This window comes from Falco biarmicus, chromosome 4 (genome assembly GCF_023638135.1).
Source record: "Falco biarmicus isolate bFalBia1 chromosome 4, bFalBia1.pri, whole genome shotgun sequence".
Lineage (NCBI taxonomy): Eukaryota > Metazoa > Chordata > Aves > Falconiformes > Falconidae > Falco > Falco biarmicus.
This window is the reverse complement of record NC_079291.1, coordinates 39052560-39072272: the sequence shown is the minus strand read 5'-3', so window position 1 is coordinate 39072272 and position 19713 is coordinate 39052560. Positions and strand designations below refer to the sequence as shown.

At 35.8% G+C, this 19713-nt stretch overlaps 1 protein-coding gene across 7 annotated transcripts in view; it reads right to left on the bottom strand.

The window, feature by feature from the left end:
• Positions 1 to 6131: 6131 nt before the first annotated feature.
• ABCB1 (ATP binding cassette subfamily B member 1) overlaps positions 6132 to 19713 on the bottom strand; it is a 53592-nt gene continuing 40010 nt past the window's right edge. For 6 of the 7 annotated variants that reach the window (XM_056336096.1, XM_056336099.1, XM_056336097.1 and 3 more), the window contains 7 exons: positions 15892 to 15992; positions 13941 to 14081; positions 12027 to 12183; positions 11384 to 11581; positions 9460 to 9666; positions 7741 to 7887; positions 6132 to 6363 (listed from right to left, as the gene is read on the bottom strand). In XM_056336096.1, coding sequence (XP_056192071.1) covers positions 6157 to 6363; positions 7741 to 7887; positions 9460 to 9666; positions 11384 to 11581; positions 12027 to 12183; positions 13941 to 14081; positions 15892 to 15992 — 1158 coding nt within the window. In that variant the 3' untranslated portion in view covers positions 6132 to 6156. Of the gene's footprint in view, positions 6364 to 7740; positions 7888 to 9459; positions 9667 to 11383; positions 11582 to 12026; positions 12184 to 13940; positions 14082 to 15891; positions 15993 to 16998; positions 17017 to 19713 lie in introns of those variants that run through there. The other variant, XR_008821441.1, reaches the window with a different exon arrangement.

Here is a 19713-nt window from a genome sequence, read left to right as displayed (position 1 = left end):
AACCCAAGGCTGTCTCCTTGGCTTAGGCTGTCAGCCCAAACTGGGGATGAAAGCAGAGGTCATAATGTGTTTCTACAACATTCCTTTTGTCATATTCCAGTAATTTTTGAGGTGCAGGATGCTTTTACATACTTTTTGGACAGAAGTTTAGAAACTGATTTTCAAGCATTACTTTTATAACTGTTTCCTTCTTAATACAGCAGTCTAGTTTTGAATATCTAAATGTAGACTCCACAACCTCTCTAGGCAACCTGTTCCAGTGTTTGACCACTGGAATAAACCGTTTCTTATGTTCAGATCAAATTTGACCTATTGCTTCTTGTTCTGTGTCTGCATACAATTGAGAAGAGTAATGTGTATGGACATACATTGTTACCCACAACGAGAAGTTCATTGGTGTGCTGTTGAGAATTATTTTAAGTCAGCTGTTCTCTGGTGTGGACATGCTAGATATATATTTTATTATAATTTAAAGAATCATAATAAACCTGACAATCTGGAACATATTGGGAAGAAATGGCTACCAGATCATTCGATCCTTCTTGATGAAACTTAGAAACAAAAGTCCAAATCAGTTTTCAGATACCTATAGCTGAAGAACAACTGTGGAATAGAAAATGGATTTTCTAGGTCAAATGTAATTAAGATAATAAGTTAAAGGTAAGGAATTTGCTGAGACCAAATAGTATAACTTACCTACTTCTATAAAGAGAGAAAACATATAATTTGAGGAAAAATTTGTATCAATTTGTATCACAGTGTTAAAGTATCTGTTTAATATGTGAATCCCCTAACATGGACTTCTTAAGATGACAGATTTAATGATTTACTCTATCTAACAGTAAATGAATAAAAAAATTATATTCAGATGCCTGAGATATGTAATGTCAATCCATAGGCTGGATTTCAAGTAATTAACCAATTTGTCAGTTATTTGTCATCTCTGAAACTAAAGTCAGTAGGCAAAACCACTCTAAATTTTCCCCCCTGAACCACGTGTGGTATTTCTTGCTGATATGTGGGTATTCTGAAGCTTCACATTTGCAATATACTTTGAGTATTTAAAGACAAAAAATGTGGATGAGAACAATAGCCCAAAATTTTTGTTGACAATCTGAGACAGAAGTTTGAATACCCTATTTTGTAGATTTCTATATGTGTTCTTCCAAAATTATAGGGCATCTGAAATTCAATGTAGAACAATAGTGATAGTGAACATAATACCTTTTAAAGAAGTAATTCACTCAGGAAAATGGCACTGAAACTTTATATCTGGAATCAAATTACCCAGACTAAGTGAAAACCTCTTTGTTCTTATAATATTTAGAACTATTTTAATACATGGGAAGACTCTTCTTTAACCTTCTCTTTTATTTTAATGTATTTTGTGATGAATAAGGTTAAATTAGGAAGAAATAACATAGAACACTGCATATACTGAGTTGAACAAGATGTACATAAAGAAGAAAAGAAAAAGATATTTCAAAAAGAAAACGCAGATTAATTTAGCTATTGTCTGAATAAATTAGGCCATCATGTGGCAAATTAAAGACATGGTCACAGAAAGAAAAATAATTGAGTAGTACTGGTGATAATAAAGAAAATACACACCTTCCATCATGAACTCAAAGGAAACTGGTGTGAAAGTTTAGACACAGAAATTGCTCCTAGCTTTTCATTTTTTCAGGACTAGAGAAATTTTGAAGGACACTTTAGAAATTCTTTATCAATGAAAGATTCTTGGATGAAAATTACATACATTTTTCTATCTTTAAAATCTCCTAGGTAATATGGAAGAATAGGAAGAATGAGAGTTAGAAGGAATAACCATGTCTTCAAATGAAAGATTTCAAATGTCTTCAAATGAAAGCAGAGAGTAACTAAGTTTCTGATGATTTATCAGGCTTCTCAGGAAATTAAATTATAAACAACTGCAAAACTAGATTGTTGTATGCTTCATTGAATGTGCCATTAACAAGCTGAACCTCGAAATATTAGCATTCTGAACTGTAATTCTCAACTCTAGCATGCAAGAAGAATAAGAGATACAACACGAGGTTGTTAATCTGGCCTGCTAGCAACAGCAACTCCAGAATGGGATGAACTGTGCCCTAGACTTCATTGGCCAGGTCTTTGTCAACTGTGCAGAAAATGAGCTTGCTCAGAAAGAAATGAGCTTAGGCTAATGGAAAGCTAACTTTCAGTTAGACGTAGTCCTGCCCTAGACATCTACAGCAACAGCATTAGCATACTGATCTTAGTTAACGGAGTACAGCTAGAATGAAATGTACACAGAAATAAGCACACAAAGACAAAAGAAAATGTACTCACCTTACAGTAACAGGGATTGCTAAAGATAGTTGTCCTCATGTGTTCTGTTCTTTTCCCTCATCTACTTTTGATATCTCTACAGTCCATGGAATTCACAGCAAAGGATTTGAAGTGGCTGCTGGTCCTGTTTCTTACTTTCTGCTTTCAGTTTACTGCATTAAAATAACTAGAATAAAAGATACTGTCCTGTCTTAGAAATACAGAATGAATGTATCACTAAACTACATTGTTCTAGGTATATTGTCTAGAAGCAAGACTGAGTACTTGACAATAACAGTTAGTTAGTCTATAGATATAATTAGAATGTGGCTTTTTCTGCACAAGAATGGATGGCTGACTGTTTTTACTGTGTATTCATAGGCAGTGTGCCACGTTTCTCCTCTCCTTAGAGTTGTCCTCTTCTTTCAGTGACCAAGTCTACACAGTAGATTGGATTTTGAGGGAGAGGAATAAGAAGAAGAGTTATAAATGTATAAATAGACAATACGTCTTGAGGAAGATATTAATTGTATGTCTGTTTGTACTATTAAGGATTACTCATTAACAAACATTTCAAGGAGATCTTTAGTGACTTACAGAAACGAATACCGCCAGGAAGATTGTTTTCATAGACAAGTATAACAGCAAGAAAGAGGCAATAGGTTCAAAGGATTTACTCGCAAGGAAGGAGAACCGCTTCCATTGAAGTTAGGCTGATGGGCAGTCAGTATCACAGTGGAAGATTGTTGAACATCTCCCAACACTTGGGATAGTTTGGGAAAAAACTTTGAGGCAATGCCTGAAGAAGCAACTAGTGGAGATCCAGAACTGATTTACAGTCATTTGGAGATGGTACATGGTCTATGGCATTGGTGAGAAATATTCCTTCAGAATCTTTTGATGGGAAAGAGAATGCTGGAGTTTATTTGTGCTCTCACTCTATGACAGAAATTACAGAAGGGCTTAGTAGTGAGGTAATTATTACATAAGGAACAGCAAATTGCCCTTGTAGGGGTAAGTATGCTGCAAAATGCTGGGCAATAGGACACTGTAGTATTCACCACCCTGATAAGAATTGGCAGTAAGGAAGGATTTCTAGACCTAAAGACTGTTTTTCTTCTGAGAGCTCTTTTGATTAATTGTTTCAGCAGGAGGGCTAGCAGAGTGGTGAACTTAAGTCCTTCCTGCTTTTTCTCACAGACAGTGGCATATGCTGCTTGGAAAGTGTTTAGAGTTGCCAACGTGGTGCTGATGCTGACATCTTTCTAAAGACGTTCCGAAGGTAATGGGGTAAGAGGCACAAGAAATGTGTGAAAACTATTGCTAGATTACCTTCTTCCAGAAAGATAAATCCTGCTTGAAACTGCTGCAGGCTCTCAAAAGAAGAACATGACAGGAAAAAAGGCCTAGTACTTCAGAATGACAACACACATGTATTATCATGTGGTTAGGGTCCTTATGATCAAAGATAGGTGCTGACAATTCCAACAAGGAGGTCTCAGAGCTCAGACAAGTGTCTTAAGACATCAAGGTGAACCAAAATGTCTAAGACCCTAACTGAAAAGGCAGACCTAGGAAGTAAGGTGTCTTATGCCCTGTAGAATGACACAGAAGAATAATGGTCCTTAAAGCAGAATGGTCCTAGGTCAGTCCACCTTTCCTTTTGGTCAAGCATTTGTAGTGTAAAAATGTATGAATAGAACATGGTGAAGAATACATTTTTGGAGGTGTTCCTGTCAGTCCTTTGGCTTTATGACTAAAAATTACACGATGAGGCACATGGTGATAGCACAATAGTAGTAATATGGTTGTTGTGGTCTTCTGAAAGGAAAGCAATTGTGAGCAGCTGCATAGTCATTTCAGCATTTATGGTGGATTTGGAAATAAAGATCCATTATCCTTAAAGGAAAGTGTTTACTCTCTTTATAGCCCTTTTCAACCAAAAGTGAGATGTTTAGCAATTATTATGTAAACTTCTGCGTAAATCTCAAAAAAGAGGAAATACTTCTTTAGAAATGTGGAAGAAAAGGATAGGGAAAAATAGATTGTTTGGGAAAGTTTCTACATTTGACATGAATTTTTGAAATAGATTTTAAACTATATGGCCAAAATTTTCAAAACAGATTTTCAGATGTCTGTGGCAAAACATTTACAGTGCTTGCCTGATTTTCAGGAAGAGCTAAATTTATCTGGTAAAACAACCATCTTTGACATTATACAATTCGGAGAAACAATCCAGTCATTACTAGTCCAATCATTAGAAGTTCTATCATCAAAAATTAAAAAGCCTAGTTCTAAAAGACTAAAATTTAGAATTTAGTAAAAAAAAAAAAAAAGAAAAAACCAAGCTAAATGTGTTCTCACTTGACTCTTCAGACTATAATGTTAAAGAATATCTATTACATTCTTCCAATTGCAAGTATAACTTGTTTATTTTATGGTGCAGACTAATAGCCTTATGTATGGACAAGAACCTTATTGTACCGATTGTACCGAGTAATACATATATAGAAAACAAACAAATCTTCTAGTCAAATTGGTTTGCCATCTAAGGAACAAAAGAAAAAACTTAAGTGATTCAAAAGGAATACAATGAGACTGCATCAATCAACACTCTGGAAGGTGTTATTAGTACACTGATGGGCCTAACTGCCTGTCAGGCTGTGTGTGTGCAAATATTTACCTGTAGATAAGAGATCATATGTATAAATCTCAGGGAACCAGAAATCGCTGTGAAGGAAGTGTGAAAGACTGATTAATCAGGCCAGTTTTAAACTTAAAACCAAAACTTTACTGTATAGGTACTCATTAACAATATACATTTCTAATAGTTCTTAATAATTATTAATCATTATTACTACATATTCAAATCAGTTAGTCCTTAACAATCATTCTAAATTAGTAACTAATATACAATATCACAGAGCTGATACCATGTAATTAGTTACAGTCCTTGAGAGTCTTAGTCATCAGGGTGATCAGGTTCAAGAGCTCTTCAGTGAAGGAAAAAATGCTCTCCCTCCCACTCCTCCAAGCCCAGATTCAAGATTTTCACCTTCTATAAAATATTGCAGTCTTTAGAGAGATCTTAGCCCTTGACCCCTAGGAGGTGGGGGGGCTTGCAGATACTACTTTCCCAGGCTACAGTGGTGACTTGCCTTGCCCATCAGTTGTGGGTTTTTTCTTATCTGCTGCTTCTTTTTCTGTGTCATACTTAAAACAGTCTTTTCCCAGCTTTTAAGGTTGCGACCGGTAACTGACCATCAGCGAGATACTTACAGTTCAGGGATATTTGTTTACTGCCTGCACCCATATTTTCAAGACCTTTGCTGTCATCCCACGCTAAACCACCATGTCACAACGAGACATCTGGCCTCAAGCTCCAGCTGACCTGCAAGTTCTTGTAACAACCCTAATAGGCCAGGAGTGACTGTGCCTTACACAGTGAGGATAAAGCTTGAGGTTTTTTCTCGCAATAGCAAAACTATTTTTACTGTGCATGAAAATGTTTAGAGGTTGTTTACCAGACACTCCTGCTTAGTGTGATTTTGACAGAATTCAAAGCAAGCTAATATTAATTACATTTGCCTTAGCATGCTTCTACTTTTATAAGTGTCAATAGGCTTCTGCTTCGGCCGCACAGTAGAGTTGCTCGAATAATGAAAACTAGTAGTGAGAAAATGGTACTTGTTTACTTAGTATTTCTTGTTTTCATAGGACTTACGGAAGGAAGAAAGAAAACCAAAAGTATCAAGACTGACTATTGATATAAAAATAATTACAGGGAATAAAAAGCAGTATTGAAATAATTACAGTGACAATTCAGAGATAAATGCTGCCTTTAATTTACATGTTGCATGACCCACTCTGAATGTTGACCAGAGAATAGTAGATGCCTTTTTCAGCCAGGAGCTGCTGATGGGTCCCTTGCTCTACGACCTTGCCATTCTGGACTACAGCAATCTTGTCAGCATTTTGGATGGTAGAGAGGCGGTGAGCTATCACGATGCAGGTGCGACCTTCTCTGGCTTTATCCAGCGCTTCCTGGACAATCTGCACAATAAACAAACCAAAATGTGAACTATTCTGGCAGCTGTCATGAGACAGCTCAATTGCCATCTGTGAAGTAAACTGTAATATGACAGTGAGGGAAAGGGGATATCTGTGGCTTTAGTTTCTTGTTTTAGAATTACCCTGTGTTGTCAGAGTCAAAACTGTGGCAGTGGATGATGTCATGATAGATAAGAGAATGAGATGGAACCAGGTTCATTACTGAGATGCGTGGCCATAAATTATAATAGAGGACATTCTGACTGGATATAAGAAATATTCACTGCAAAGATAATTAAGCACTGGAACAGGGACAAAAGAGAGCTTGTTGAATCTCCTTGGAGATTTTCAAGGACCCTACTGGACACAGCACCAAGCAGCCTAATTTGAATTTATTATTGGCCCTCGTTTGAAGAGGAGATTTGATTAGAGACCTCCAGAGGTCCCTTCCTTGACTAATTATATATGGGAGTTCAATCAGCAATCTTAGGCCAACTATTATCAATCATACTAGTTCTCATGATTTCACAGGGGATCTCACGAATTATGTTTTTCTTAAAGCTAGCAACAGCAGAAAAACACTAATAAGAATCACTGCTTTCTTTTCTTTATTTGTTGTGTTTATTATGCAGAATAAAATAAGAGATGAAATTTCTGTACCTAACTGCCAAATAATAAAGAAAACAAGGAATCCTGGAATTATTTAATGGCATTTTCCACTCAATCCTTATGGCTTTATGCCTAGAATTAATCAAAACTTAGTCCATAGGGTTTGAGCTTTTCAGATTATATTTGTTATAATATTTGCCTCATTGTTAGTAAGTATTTTTGTAGAATCTGTGTTGATTTTCTACAGGTAGATTGTACTTTTGTTATACCAAGATTGCAGATTTAAGATTAAAGTATTCTAGCAATTTTTTCACTGGGAGTTTGCATATTAGCCATGAACATATAGCAAGGACTGAAGATCAATGGGAGAAACAAGAAAAATTATGAAAGCAAGATTTGGCAGTTTCCCAGAAAAAAAGTTTTCTGGCAGCACCCTCAACCTTTTCAGCTTCTGAAGTTTGTGCCTCCTGATTCAATTTTGATAGCACTTTTCTAATTGAAGCCTGAAGAATTTCAGGCAAAGGAATGCCTTTGTCGTTGCTACTTTGATCTGTCTACTGCCATACAGATTCAAAAAAATATTTTTTTTTTTTTTTTGGCAATGAGGAGTAAGACCTTTATATTTGTCTGTTATTAACATTAATATGTAATGTGCTTAAAACACTGTATTTCCAGCTTTGGGCTTTAACCTATGGGAGTGAAAACTGTAAGCATAATAGAAACAAATACGGATTTAGGTTCCAGATTCCTGGCAATCCACAATCAAGTTACCTTTTCACTTTCTGTATCTAAGGCAGATGTAGCTTCATCCAGTAGCAGAATTTGAGGCTGACGTACAAGAGCTCGGGCAATAGCAATACGCTGTTTCTGACCACCAGAAAGCTGAGTTCCTTTGTCTCCTACACGGGTGTTGTATTTCTAGGAACAATATAATTAAGTTCAGATTATGAATGCAAAATTATTCTGAAGTATATTTAAGTATATCAACCCTGACACCAACCATCCATAAACTGCATATTTGATGCCAATAGCTCTCTAAAAACAGATGACCAGAATTGCTATCTGCCACAGATCTATAAATCTTTTACTAGGAGACTTCTTTGTAGCATCAGCCGTTTTGTAAATTCAAAGCAACAACCCCTCTAAGGTTGGAAGGCAACATTTTCAATCAGGAGACAGAACACCAAGCTCAGTGAAAGTTTATGACAATACTGGGGATCAAACTCTGACCTTTAACACTCCGACTTGGTATCTTAACCAATCAGTTGTTGTTGTAACCCATATTTATTCATCCTGAACTAAAAAATAGCCATGTATAAGATTGATCAGTTTCAGGCCAAATTATATACTATGTATCTATATATAGACACATACACTTATATGCTTTATCTATACTACAGTTTTGGACAGTTATGATTTTAATTTAGTTATATCAGTTAAGGTGGACCAGTCATGTAGGTCTGTAGGTCACTGTAGTATTTGAGGTATTATATATTTGGTTGCAAAAAGCATGGAAGTTTTATGAGCCATCATTATATAAACAAGATTTCTCTAAAAAGTTTTGGAAAAAGCAGAACTCTAAGTCACTAGAAATTAAGCACGACTTGCAAGAATCATGGACTTTGGCCTTTGTATTTTTTTTGAGAAATGCAAAAAGCAGCTTAACAGGCTGAAATTGAGCTGAATATTTAGAACATACAAAGCAGCTGTTGACCTCTTTGCTTCAGGAAGTTTTGGATACAAGTTGACATAGGTTAGAAATTGATTTGTCAAACCTGCAGAACTAAAATCCATCCAGAACTAAATAATAAAACATGATTTCTATCTTAGGAAATCCCCAAGTCACAAATTATGCAAAGTTAGATGAGAAACCAGGGGAAATGTGATTAATTTTTAGTCTTTTTGAAGACTTATTTGTAAATATATATTGCTGGTCACTGCCTGGGACAAGATTTTGTGCATGACAGACCTTTTACCTGACTCAGGATGTTCATTCTTACATTGTTACGTGTTGGTCATATACACACACACACACAGAGGGGGGTGTGTGTGTGTGAAAAACTTTCTTAGTAATTTTTGAACTGTAGGAATACTAGAAATTTAAATTCTGACTAGGTATAACTGGAAGAAATGTAAAAGAAACTTGTCAGTCTAGCAGAGTCCTTTACATATGCTTGAGATAAATAGGAACATAAAAAGAAATGTTCAATTCACTAAAAAAATCCCCACCCCATACTTCCAGGTCTCAGAATTGTGGATTTTCTTCCCAGGTATCTTAAAAGTTCAGGTCTCCACCTGACAATAGAGTCTCCCAGAGTGAAAATAAGTATGGTAAATGCAATTAAGAAAGGACAAGATTTAAAAATCAGTTTCAGAGAATTTTGCATCTCAGGTAATTATTCTATCCCAGGGAATCATAAATGGACACAATTTTTCCCTGCCACAGTAGGTGACCTCCATTCTAAGTATGAGAGAGAAGGAATAACTTACATCTGGCAGAGAGTCAATGAAGGAATGAATATTGGCTTCTTTTGCTGCATTAACAATTTCCTCATGTGACACTTGCCGACTGTTATCTCCGTATGCAATATTTTCAGCTATAGTGCAGTCAAACAGGATCGGTTCTTGTGAGACAATACCAATCTGAGCTCTCAGCCACTGGATATTTAGTCGCTTTGCACTTTTGCCATCAAAAAGCTGAGAAACAAAACATTTTAAATTTCAGTCACGTAGCTATATGGGGATTTGAGACTTATGGTAAATTCACATACAGAAGTTGTGCAATTGCAGCTCTTTCCTTAGAGTTACCATATTGAAAGCTCATACAATCCTTTCCCCTCCTTCTCCGCTATGTTCCAAAATTCTCTAAGGGCTATTATATAAGAGTGAGGATAGTCCCTTCTGCTGCCTCAGTCCTTTTCTTTGCTTAAAGCTTTAATCAGGATTTTGAAGACAGTTGAAAGACAGGATATACTAAAGCAACTTCAAAGGACTTTGGGCAAATTTCTTTCATTTCTGTCTTCGGCAGTAAAGCTTTCCCCCATTTGCACATGTATTCCCACGGAAGGAGCTGATTGGCAGTAGTATTCCATTAAAATAAAGAAAGAGTCAGGTTCACTCCTTCACACATCTCTAAGTCAAGCATCATATCTTAAATTTAATTGTAACGTACTGCCTGACAATGGACAAATTTACTTCTGGATTCCTTAAGATGTCATTTGCAGCCAGTCTGCTTTATTGATAACTCTGTCATACTTCTGCTAAATTTGACTACTGAGTTACTATAATTGTCTATTAGATAAATGTCAAGAGAAATATTTTTTTTTCTGGATAGATCAGTTTCATAATTATGCAGTCATATCAACTTGGACACAAATGTACCAGGACATTAAAAGGGCTGTTACATCTCCACTAGAATCACCTAGTGCATTGCTCAGGCTATGTGTTGAGTGACATGATCAGCTGGATAACTGAAGAACTACCCCTTTCAAAACATGGATACTGGATGTGGTTAATCTACCTTCAGTAGATTAATTTCCCTTCAGTAAACCACTGTTGGTTATTTATGGATACAAGGTCAAAAACATTGGTGATGAAGTTGCACTTGGTTAAACATACTTTTGGGGCACCTATGCTGCTTCTTTCAACACATCAGTTTGCTACACTGGACTTGTTCCAACCTCAGAAAAATCTTGCCCATTACACCCAAGCCTTATTTAAGTATTGCTTTATCATTTGTGCGTATCTCTGCAGAGACAAGTTCTGAACATTCTTGTTAATCTCACCTCATCCAACCCAAACCATGTGGGTTCTTTTTTAAGCAAAATCTCAGCACATTTTACAGCAAAATGGCAATAAACAATACGGTTATATGAAAAAAAAATTATGTAAATTTGCTGAATAAGTAGTGTGGGAAACCCTAGATGTACTTAAACCAAAATTACCAAAAGTATTTACAATCTGTCACTTGATGGGTGGGCATACTCTGAAAGATGTTTCTGACAAGTAAAAATAACGATAACAATTATTTTTGTCAATGTTCACTGTTTTAGGAAAAAACATAGATGGAAAGTTCTATTACTACATTACACAGAAGTAGATACGTGTATTTAATAACTTTTAAAGTTTTCATAACAAAAACTTCTCAGCAAATTTGTCCTAAATTCAAAGCCATCATTAAGGCTGTGGATCGGGCATATTTTTACCACACAGATCTTCCTTCATTAATATATTACCATGTGGGGTACAGGGACTTTCTGCATTATAATATTAATCCCTTTTAAATAAGGAACTCTGATGAGTCACTGCTTGTCTTTAACATTAAAAATATTTTAAAAATAAGATTAGAAATATGTTATACTCTAAAAGCACATCTTCACTTAACATGTTTACATGTTCTTACAAAAATACTTACCATTTCTCCATCAAGCGGATCATAAAATCTCTCAAGCAGCTGAACAACAGTGCTCTTCCCACAGCCACTGCTACCAACAAGAGCCAGAGTTTGTCCCTTTTCTACTTTTAGATTCAAACCTTGGAGGATTTTGACCTCTGGTCTGTTTGGGTAGTTAAATGCCACATCTTTGATCGTTATGCTTCCCCCAAATGTTTCCTATAATTGAAATAGTATCACTGTTACATCTTTAAGACAATTTGACAAAAGATTCGAATAGAGTTGCAGAAGTTTTGGGTTTTTTTCCCCCACTGAAATAAAGTTTTGCATTTGCTGGAATACTGACTTTAACTCTGTGGTCCAAATCTTTTGAAGCTGTAAATTCAAAGTACAGAACTGAACTGTTTTGAAAATGCTCATAATTCTGCTAGTTGAACTCCACACAAATTGTACCTTAACCAGATTTTCAAAACAAATAACCTTTAGTCCATGTGGGCAGAAGCTGGACTCACAATAGAGAACTTAGTCCATGTTGCATTTGGATAAGGTGTCAAGAATACTTTGAGATAAGGAAATAATCAGAAGGAAAAGAAAAATCAGTTTGAAGGAAGTGGGAGGAATATTGTCCATAAATAATATTGCCTGTTACACATGGCTTACTTACAGGTTTCTCTCCTTCCTCGCTGTAACTATCTATTGAGGGTACTCTTTCAAACAGCAGAAACAAGTGGGCTGCTGATATCTTGGCTTTGGCATAGTCTGGAGCAAAAGAGCTGGTTTGTCCTAATGCCATTGCACCAAATACAACAGCTGAAAATACTCTGAAATCAGGAAGAAAAAAAATTCAATAAAAGGCAATGAAGAAAATGACAATGCAAATGGGGCTGCAGTCAATTTTTTCTTTTATTCATTAGAAAAAGGGGGCTAAATTAAAAAGAGTAATGTATTAACCAAGTATAATTATTTAAATACTCATTTAGCCCCAGCAATTTGTTTTCACCCTCTTTTAACTATGTGAGATAAACAAGTCTCCATTCAAAATCCAATGTTTTCGTTACTTATTACCTCTAATTTCTGTAATGATTAATATTGATTAACTATATTTAGTCTCAACTGGGGCTAGAAGGAAAGTGGTCAATGGATGGTGAAATTGTTACTCTAATCCTGTTCTGCTGTTGCTGTGGTTTCCTCTCTATGGTTCAATGACCTCTGGCAGTTAGTGATTAATTTTTAAGGCACGAATGAAAGTAAGAAATCAAGCCTGTAACATGACAATGAAGATTTAATTTGCTATCACAGCTCTGCTGGAAAAAGTTTGAAGGGTTCGCAACACCAGAAAAAGGCTGAAAACTACACTATTATTTTTTTATGGTGAATGTAGATGTACCTTTGCAGGCTATGAGACTTCTTAGCCTGTTTAAAGGCAAAGTAAAATAAATCCATTAATTTTTATCTTCTCTCATCAGAGTTATATAAACTAATCCATTTTATTCTGCATTTAAACAGCCTAGAATGGCTCACATAGATTTGGAAGGGATTGCCTGACCTAACACTAACTGAGCTACTGGAAGTTCACTCACCCAGCTGGCTGGAGGTGTTCAGCAAGCAGATGGAATGCAGACACTTTTCAACATCTTACAGCAAAAATGAGCTGTGTTAACTGTCTGTAATCAGGTTGCCCACAAAAAATTGGTATGATTGGCCTTTCTTAGCTATTGAGGTCACTGATATCCATACTGGTAGAATCTCAATCTTTTCATACTTGTTTCCATAGGCCTGTATTGAGCTATTGACTCTTAAATTCTAAATTACATTTCTTCTTATTTTATATACGATCTAGAAGAATGGGACTTTGGTTATGATAGGGGCTCTTAGGTATTATGGCAAATGATTAGATAAACAGTGATTATAAACCCAAAATATAAAAGTAAGAAGCTAAGGATAAGCTAAAATTTCAAAGTGATTCCTTTTAATTTTTGTACCTGTCTAAATTAAAAATAAAATCCTCCACCTGACTATGAGCATGTACCGTACTCTACATACTGTTCTTACATTCATGGTTGATGCTTTCATTTCCCACATGAAATTGGTTCATTTAAGTGCACAAGCTTCTTATATGAATGTCATCTAAAATGATTTAGTTTTCCTTCCCTTATAGTGAACAGCATCTGCCTTATGGAATCCTGTTCTCCAATTATTTGACGTGTATTTTAGAGAGGATCTCAAATTTCTATTAATAAACCTGACATAGAATTAAAAAAGACACTGATGACCTATCTTAAAAAGATTTTTACAATATGATTATGCTTCAATGAACAGGTACGACTATGTCTTTTGTAGAATATACAGAGAAACTCACAGCTACATGGATGATAAGATTGGTGAGAATAAACAAAGTGACATAAGTAGGATACTGTTTCAACCTCTGGAAAACATAATTGTCCCAAATAAATACAGGAAAGGAAATCCAAAATCAGGTCTATCTGAACAGATCAGACTCTGTAGTCACCATGATTATCGGCTTTGTAATATGCTTTCATTACATTTAAGTACAGAAGATTGCGAAGGAGATACTTACAAAAACACATCTTTATACTCCATTAATCCATTCACCACTAGATAGGCACCAAACCGGAAACAGCCAGCATAGGTAAAGAACATCATTGCTTGCGAAAGGGAAAAACACAATCCAAATATATGTGCCTTCTTCACAGAATTTCTGTAAGAAATAATGGATATTTTCACAAAAAATCATACATAAATCCTAGTATGCAAAAACCAATTAATTGGCTTCAGATGATACTGTTATGAATGGGAAGTGTATTCATGCTTAAACAATACAATCCCTTGTCTCCTATTAGGCTGTGTCCAAGAGAAAGTTAGTTTTGATCCCAAAATTTTATTTACTTCCAAGAACAGCTTGTAATATGCTGGTGCATATAGTGCAAAAACAGCTGACACCATAGATGCTATCTATAATCATTGTCTTAGCGTCTCACAGTTTTAAAACACTTTAAAGTTCTGTCCATAATTACCACTTTGAAGATGTAAATAACATGTTGAAATTGTACTACTGCATCACATAAGAGTGGAAAAAAAGAGCAGAACTGTTAACTTACCTTCAGCCAAAGCCATATTTTTGTGACATTTTTTCTTTACTTGCAATTTTATGTAAACTGAATAACAAAGATATTAAAGTTCAATATTATATGCCTAAGAATCTTTATTTTCAATTTAATCAGTCAAAATTCCTTTCTCAAATAAGATGAAGCCTGCAAGTATGATGCAGAGATTAGATTTTGGATGATAAAACTATGCCTATAACTAAAAGCAAGGCAGAGAGAAAATTTTCTGTAACTATGAATGATACCATAAAGAAAAGAAAGAAAACTGTTTAATTTTATTAACACTAAGTCACAACAGTATGGTTCCTTCTAGAAAGAACCCAAACCAAAACATACAGAAGCCAGATTCACAAATATGTTTGTTTTTTTTTTTATTAAGAGGCTGTTGTGACTTCTCTTTTACATAGCTGATTTGTGCATTAATTCAGGATAACAGAAGGCCTAAGCTCAATTTTTATAAAATAGCAACTCTGCCTAATCAGTGGTTTAACGTGCACTGAAATATTAACTGAAAAACACGTCCTATCTCTTCCAGACAAACTGACCCATAGGGCAATAAGCTCTTACGTATATTAGAACAACATTAAGATGAAAGTCTTGGAGCAATCCCATCAATCCCTAATCATCAATGTCAACCCTGAAAATGGTTAGGCATCATCCTGCAAGTTGTGAGATACAGACTTGGAATCCAGCAGCCTGAAAAAATTCCTAACTAACATCTTTTATGTCCTGCACTATGCTCTAACCACTCAATTATTATGGTGGATGTATTAGCAGCACCCCTACTTCTCTCCCATCATATCTGTGTACATATGCTGGCATTTCCTTTACTTTTCTCATGGATGTCTGAAAAGGAAATATTTCATTCTAGAAATAAATCTTTAATTGACAGTATCTTTTTAGTTATTCACTTGAAGACTTTTTAATTTTTATTTAGAACAGGTATAATTATATTACTTTTTTTCAGCCGCAAACCAATAAGTAATTACACAAATGTTTTCGGTCCTATTCATACTTTCAAAAATGGCTTAATGCAGTATTCAATTTACATTAAAAGGCATTTAATTAAATATCTGGAACAATTCAGGTGGGAGGTTAGATTAGATGACTTGCAAAGCTCACTTAGAACTAACATTTTTCCAAACCAAGTGATACTGCGATAGAAAATACCAATATTATCACAGAAAATTAATTAAATCAAAGAACAAAAACGTTGGCTGGTGGTTACATTTGTTAATAAAATTATGTAAAATATTTACATTATATCTAAAGTAATTAAGTTTTACATTATATCATACACACTAACAAATATCAATGTTTGTCCAAGTAAATATATGTAATTTATTCTATAATTTGAAGACAGATTTTTAATTTTTTTTTTTAGCTTAGTTATTTTTATTATACCTGTATGGTACCTGCAAGCGTTCCCCATACATCAACTCAAATTTTCTTTCTCGGGTCAAACTAACAACAGTTCTAATATTTTCTATGGCTTCTGTGGCAATCTGCAATAGAAACACAGAAGTTTTAATCAAAACTTAAGATTAGGTTGCAATTTCTTATTCTAAGCTAATAATAAGATTCTGGTGGAATATGATATTGATTGTTTTATAATTGTTATTAAAATCATGGAGCTTTGTTATCAAAAGCAAGCATTTTACATGTTTGTTTTTACAACAGTGAGATTTTCTGATAAGACCTCTTTAATGTCCTCCAAATAAGTGAGGAAAAACCATTAGAGAGCAATGACAATTATGGAGTACATATTCAAATGTAAGAAAAATGGCAATTTAGCATTCAACTTCCAGTCCGCTGTGTTTGGGCTGTAATTGGAATATCCAGGTTACATATGGGCCTGGAGCCTAACTTAGATCTCAGCAGTAAATATTTGATCTGACCAATAACACCTTCTTTAAGCTTACAGATTCTTTAGACTTGAGTCATTTGCATACACAAAGATACTTAATAACATTTGAAGGCAGTAGATGTATGCCTACAAGGAAGCAACAGATTCAGGGCTTTTAGGTAGTCTGTTAAGTCTACGTAGATGCCCAGGTCTTCCTCAATGACCACACAATAAGCGTAGGAGCCTGTATGGTCAATTCAGTCCATATGCACAGGGTTTTGTTACCAAGAGACAGACAATGTTTTTTTAACATCCTAAAACTTACAGAAGCTCAATCTTAACATTATGTTATATTTTAATTTTAGAAAGCATAGACTAGATATGCATTTATTTTACATAATATGGTTACTGCATTTGGTATATTACATGGCTCATATTTTCCATAAAGCTCTTTGAGAACCAGTTCTTGGGAGAACACTGTGCTTCTCTGGACCTAGGATCCTGAAACTCCCTCTGTTGCCGGCTCATGACTAGAAGTCCTAAAAGTAAAATCCCTGTTCTATAGAAATCTTTCTGAACTGAGCATGTATTTACAGAAAAAACAGGACAGAAGCTTCAGGGAGAAGCATGAAAACTTAATAACTTACTGTACTACTACAGGCCTGTCAGTCTCACTTCAGTGCCTGGTAAAATCATGGAGAAGGTTATTGTGGAAGTTATTCAAAAACATTTGAGAGACAATGCAGTCACTGGCCATAGCCAAGATGGGTTTACAGGGGCAAAGTCCTGTTAACTAACTTAATTTCCTTTTATGACAAGGTCACCCATCCCGTTGACCAAGGGAAGCCAGTATATGTGGGTTTTTTTCATTTTAATAAGAGCTTTGATACTCTCTCACACTATTCTTCTGGACAAGATGTCTGGCACACACCTAGAGAACTCCATAATATGTTGCGTGAAAAATTGGCTGATGGGTTGGGCTCAAAGGGTTTTAGCAAATGGCATTATATTCGGCTAGCTGCCAGTCACTAGTGGGCTTCCATAGCACTCAATTTTAGGACCAGTGCTCTTTAAAGTTTTTATAAATGATCTGCATGCAGGAGTTGAATGTGCACTAAGTTTGGTGATGATACTAGATTAGGAGGAGCTGTGGACTCCCTCGAGGGTAGAGAGGCCTTACAGAGAGATCTAGTTAGACTAGAGAGCTAGGCAAATACCGACCATATGAAATTTAACAAGAGCAAGTGCCAGATTCTGCACTTGGGACAGGTTAATCCTGTTTATACACACAAATTAAGGGACAAGAGGCTGGAAAGCAGCCCCACAGAAAATGATCTGGAGGTCTGGGTTGATGGCAAGTTGAATATGAGTCAACAGTGTGCCCTGGCAGCCAAAAGGGCTAATTGTGTCCTGAGGTGCATCAAGCACAGCGTAGATAGGTGGTTGAGGGAGGTGATTGTCCTGCTCTACACCGCAAGGGTGTGGCCACACCTGAGTACAGTGTGAAGTTTGGGGCACCTCAATATAAGAACATCAAACTATTAGGTATGCCCAGAGGAGAGAACCAAGATGGCGAAAGGTCTCAAGGGCAGGATTTGTGAGGAGCGACTGAGGTCACTTGGTTTGTTCAGCTTAGAGAAGGTGAGGGGTCTTTTGCAGCATTAATTGCAGTCTACAGCTTCCTCAAGGGGAGGTGCTGATGACCTCTCTCTGGTGACCAGCAATAGGACATGAGGAAATGGAATGAAGCTGCATCAGGGGGAAGTTCAGATGGGACATTAGGAAAAGGTTCTTCACTGAGAGGGTGGTCAGTCTCTGGAACAGGCTCCTCAGGGAAGTGATCACAGCACCAAGCCTGTTAGAGTTCAAGGAGCGTCTGGACAATGCTTTTAGTAATATGGTTCAGTTTTAGGTAGTCCTGTGAGGAGCAGGGTGTTGGACTCAATGGTCCTTATGGGTCCCTTCCAACGTGAGATATTCTATGATTCTGATTCTATGAATAGAATTAAATTCTGTTCTGAAAAGTGATCCTGTATGTTATGTCTTATAGGACACCAGAGTTATGGCAATTCATCATGCAGTTCAAATGCCTACAATTTAAAACAGAAAAACGAATAACCTCTATACCCTGCTACTTTTATCTAAGTTATCTAAACCACAGACCTGAAAGGATTTTTCTTCATAAACTGCTACCAAAGATTTTTAAACTGTAGTACTGTTATCCGTGTTCTAAAATATAGGGATATAATTATCTTATAGCCTTAGTAATGTTTGTGCCACTGTTTAAAACTTTGCACACAACTAACTTATTTATTTGAATGTAATACACAATGTTAGTAACAAAGAAATGAAATAGGTTTTATTCTTCTTAGTTATATTGTCTCACCAATACTCACAGGAGTAGTCATCTTTTTTTGTTACTAACATAAGTTCAATGACCCTCTGCAGAAAGCAAATTTTCCAGGTAAAACCCTATTTTCACTGAAGAAAACTGGGGTTTTTTTAAATGGTAATTGAATAAAATGTCTGTAGTCTAGTGCTTGCTTAGGTTGCCTTGAGAGAGGAAATTCATATATTGGCAAGAAAAGAAAGCATTTTGCTTTGCAAAAAAAAAATCATATATTTTTGTGCTAATTTTTCACAATCTGCTGAATTAAGAAAGTCTCTAGTGCCTATTCCAAGAATTGTCAACCTTTTTCTGTTGTATATTACAACAAAACAATATGAAATAAACATTCAGCCATTAGAAAGAAGAAGCAGAAATGTAATCAGTTGAAAGGAAAGGAACTGCATCCTTTGGTTTGTATGAAAAAAAAACATGGAAAGATCGTTACAGTTTCCTGTGGACTTGGAGGGACAAAAATGTTTTTCAGCAACTTTCTCTACAAATGTGGTGGAAGGAAATAAAACCCATTTAGCAAATAGGAGTTACTGGGGGGGATGTCATATTAACACAGCTCAATTTAGGTGTCTAAGATACCAGTGTAGTCAATGGATACCTATTCAACAGAACTAGAAAGCAATTCAGCTGCCTATGCACTATATGCCTACCTGGTCTCATTCTCCAGGATCGCTGGCTTTAAGTGAGAAGGACTAATTCCATCACCCACATGCAGGTGGCTTGTGCCATTGGAGATGCTCTAGGATACTCAACACATTTGGGTAAGGAATGGCCGATAGAACATAGAGTAGACCCATACCCTTCTGAAATGGCAGCTGGAGGCCACCCAGATACTAGGGCATCTCCAATAAGTATAAGGGGACATTAGACTGCTAGCACATATGCAGATACATACATTTAAATACCAAATCTGAAGATTAATATTATTCCTTATGTGCATGGCCTTAGATAAGTTATTTTCTTTTCAACAGCTTTTAAA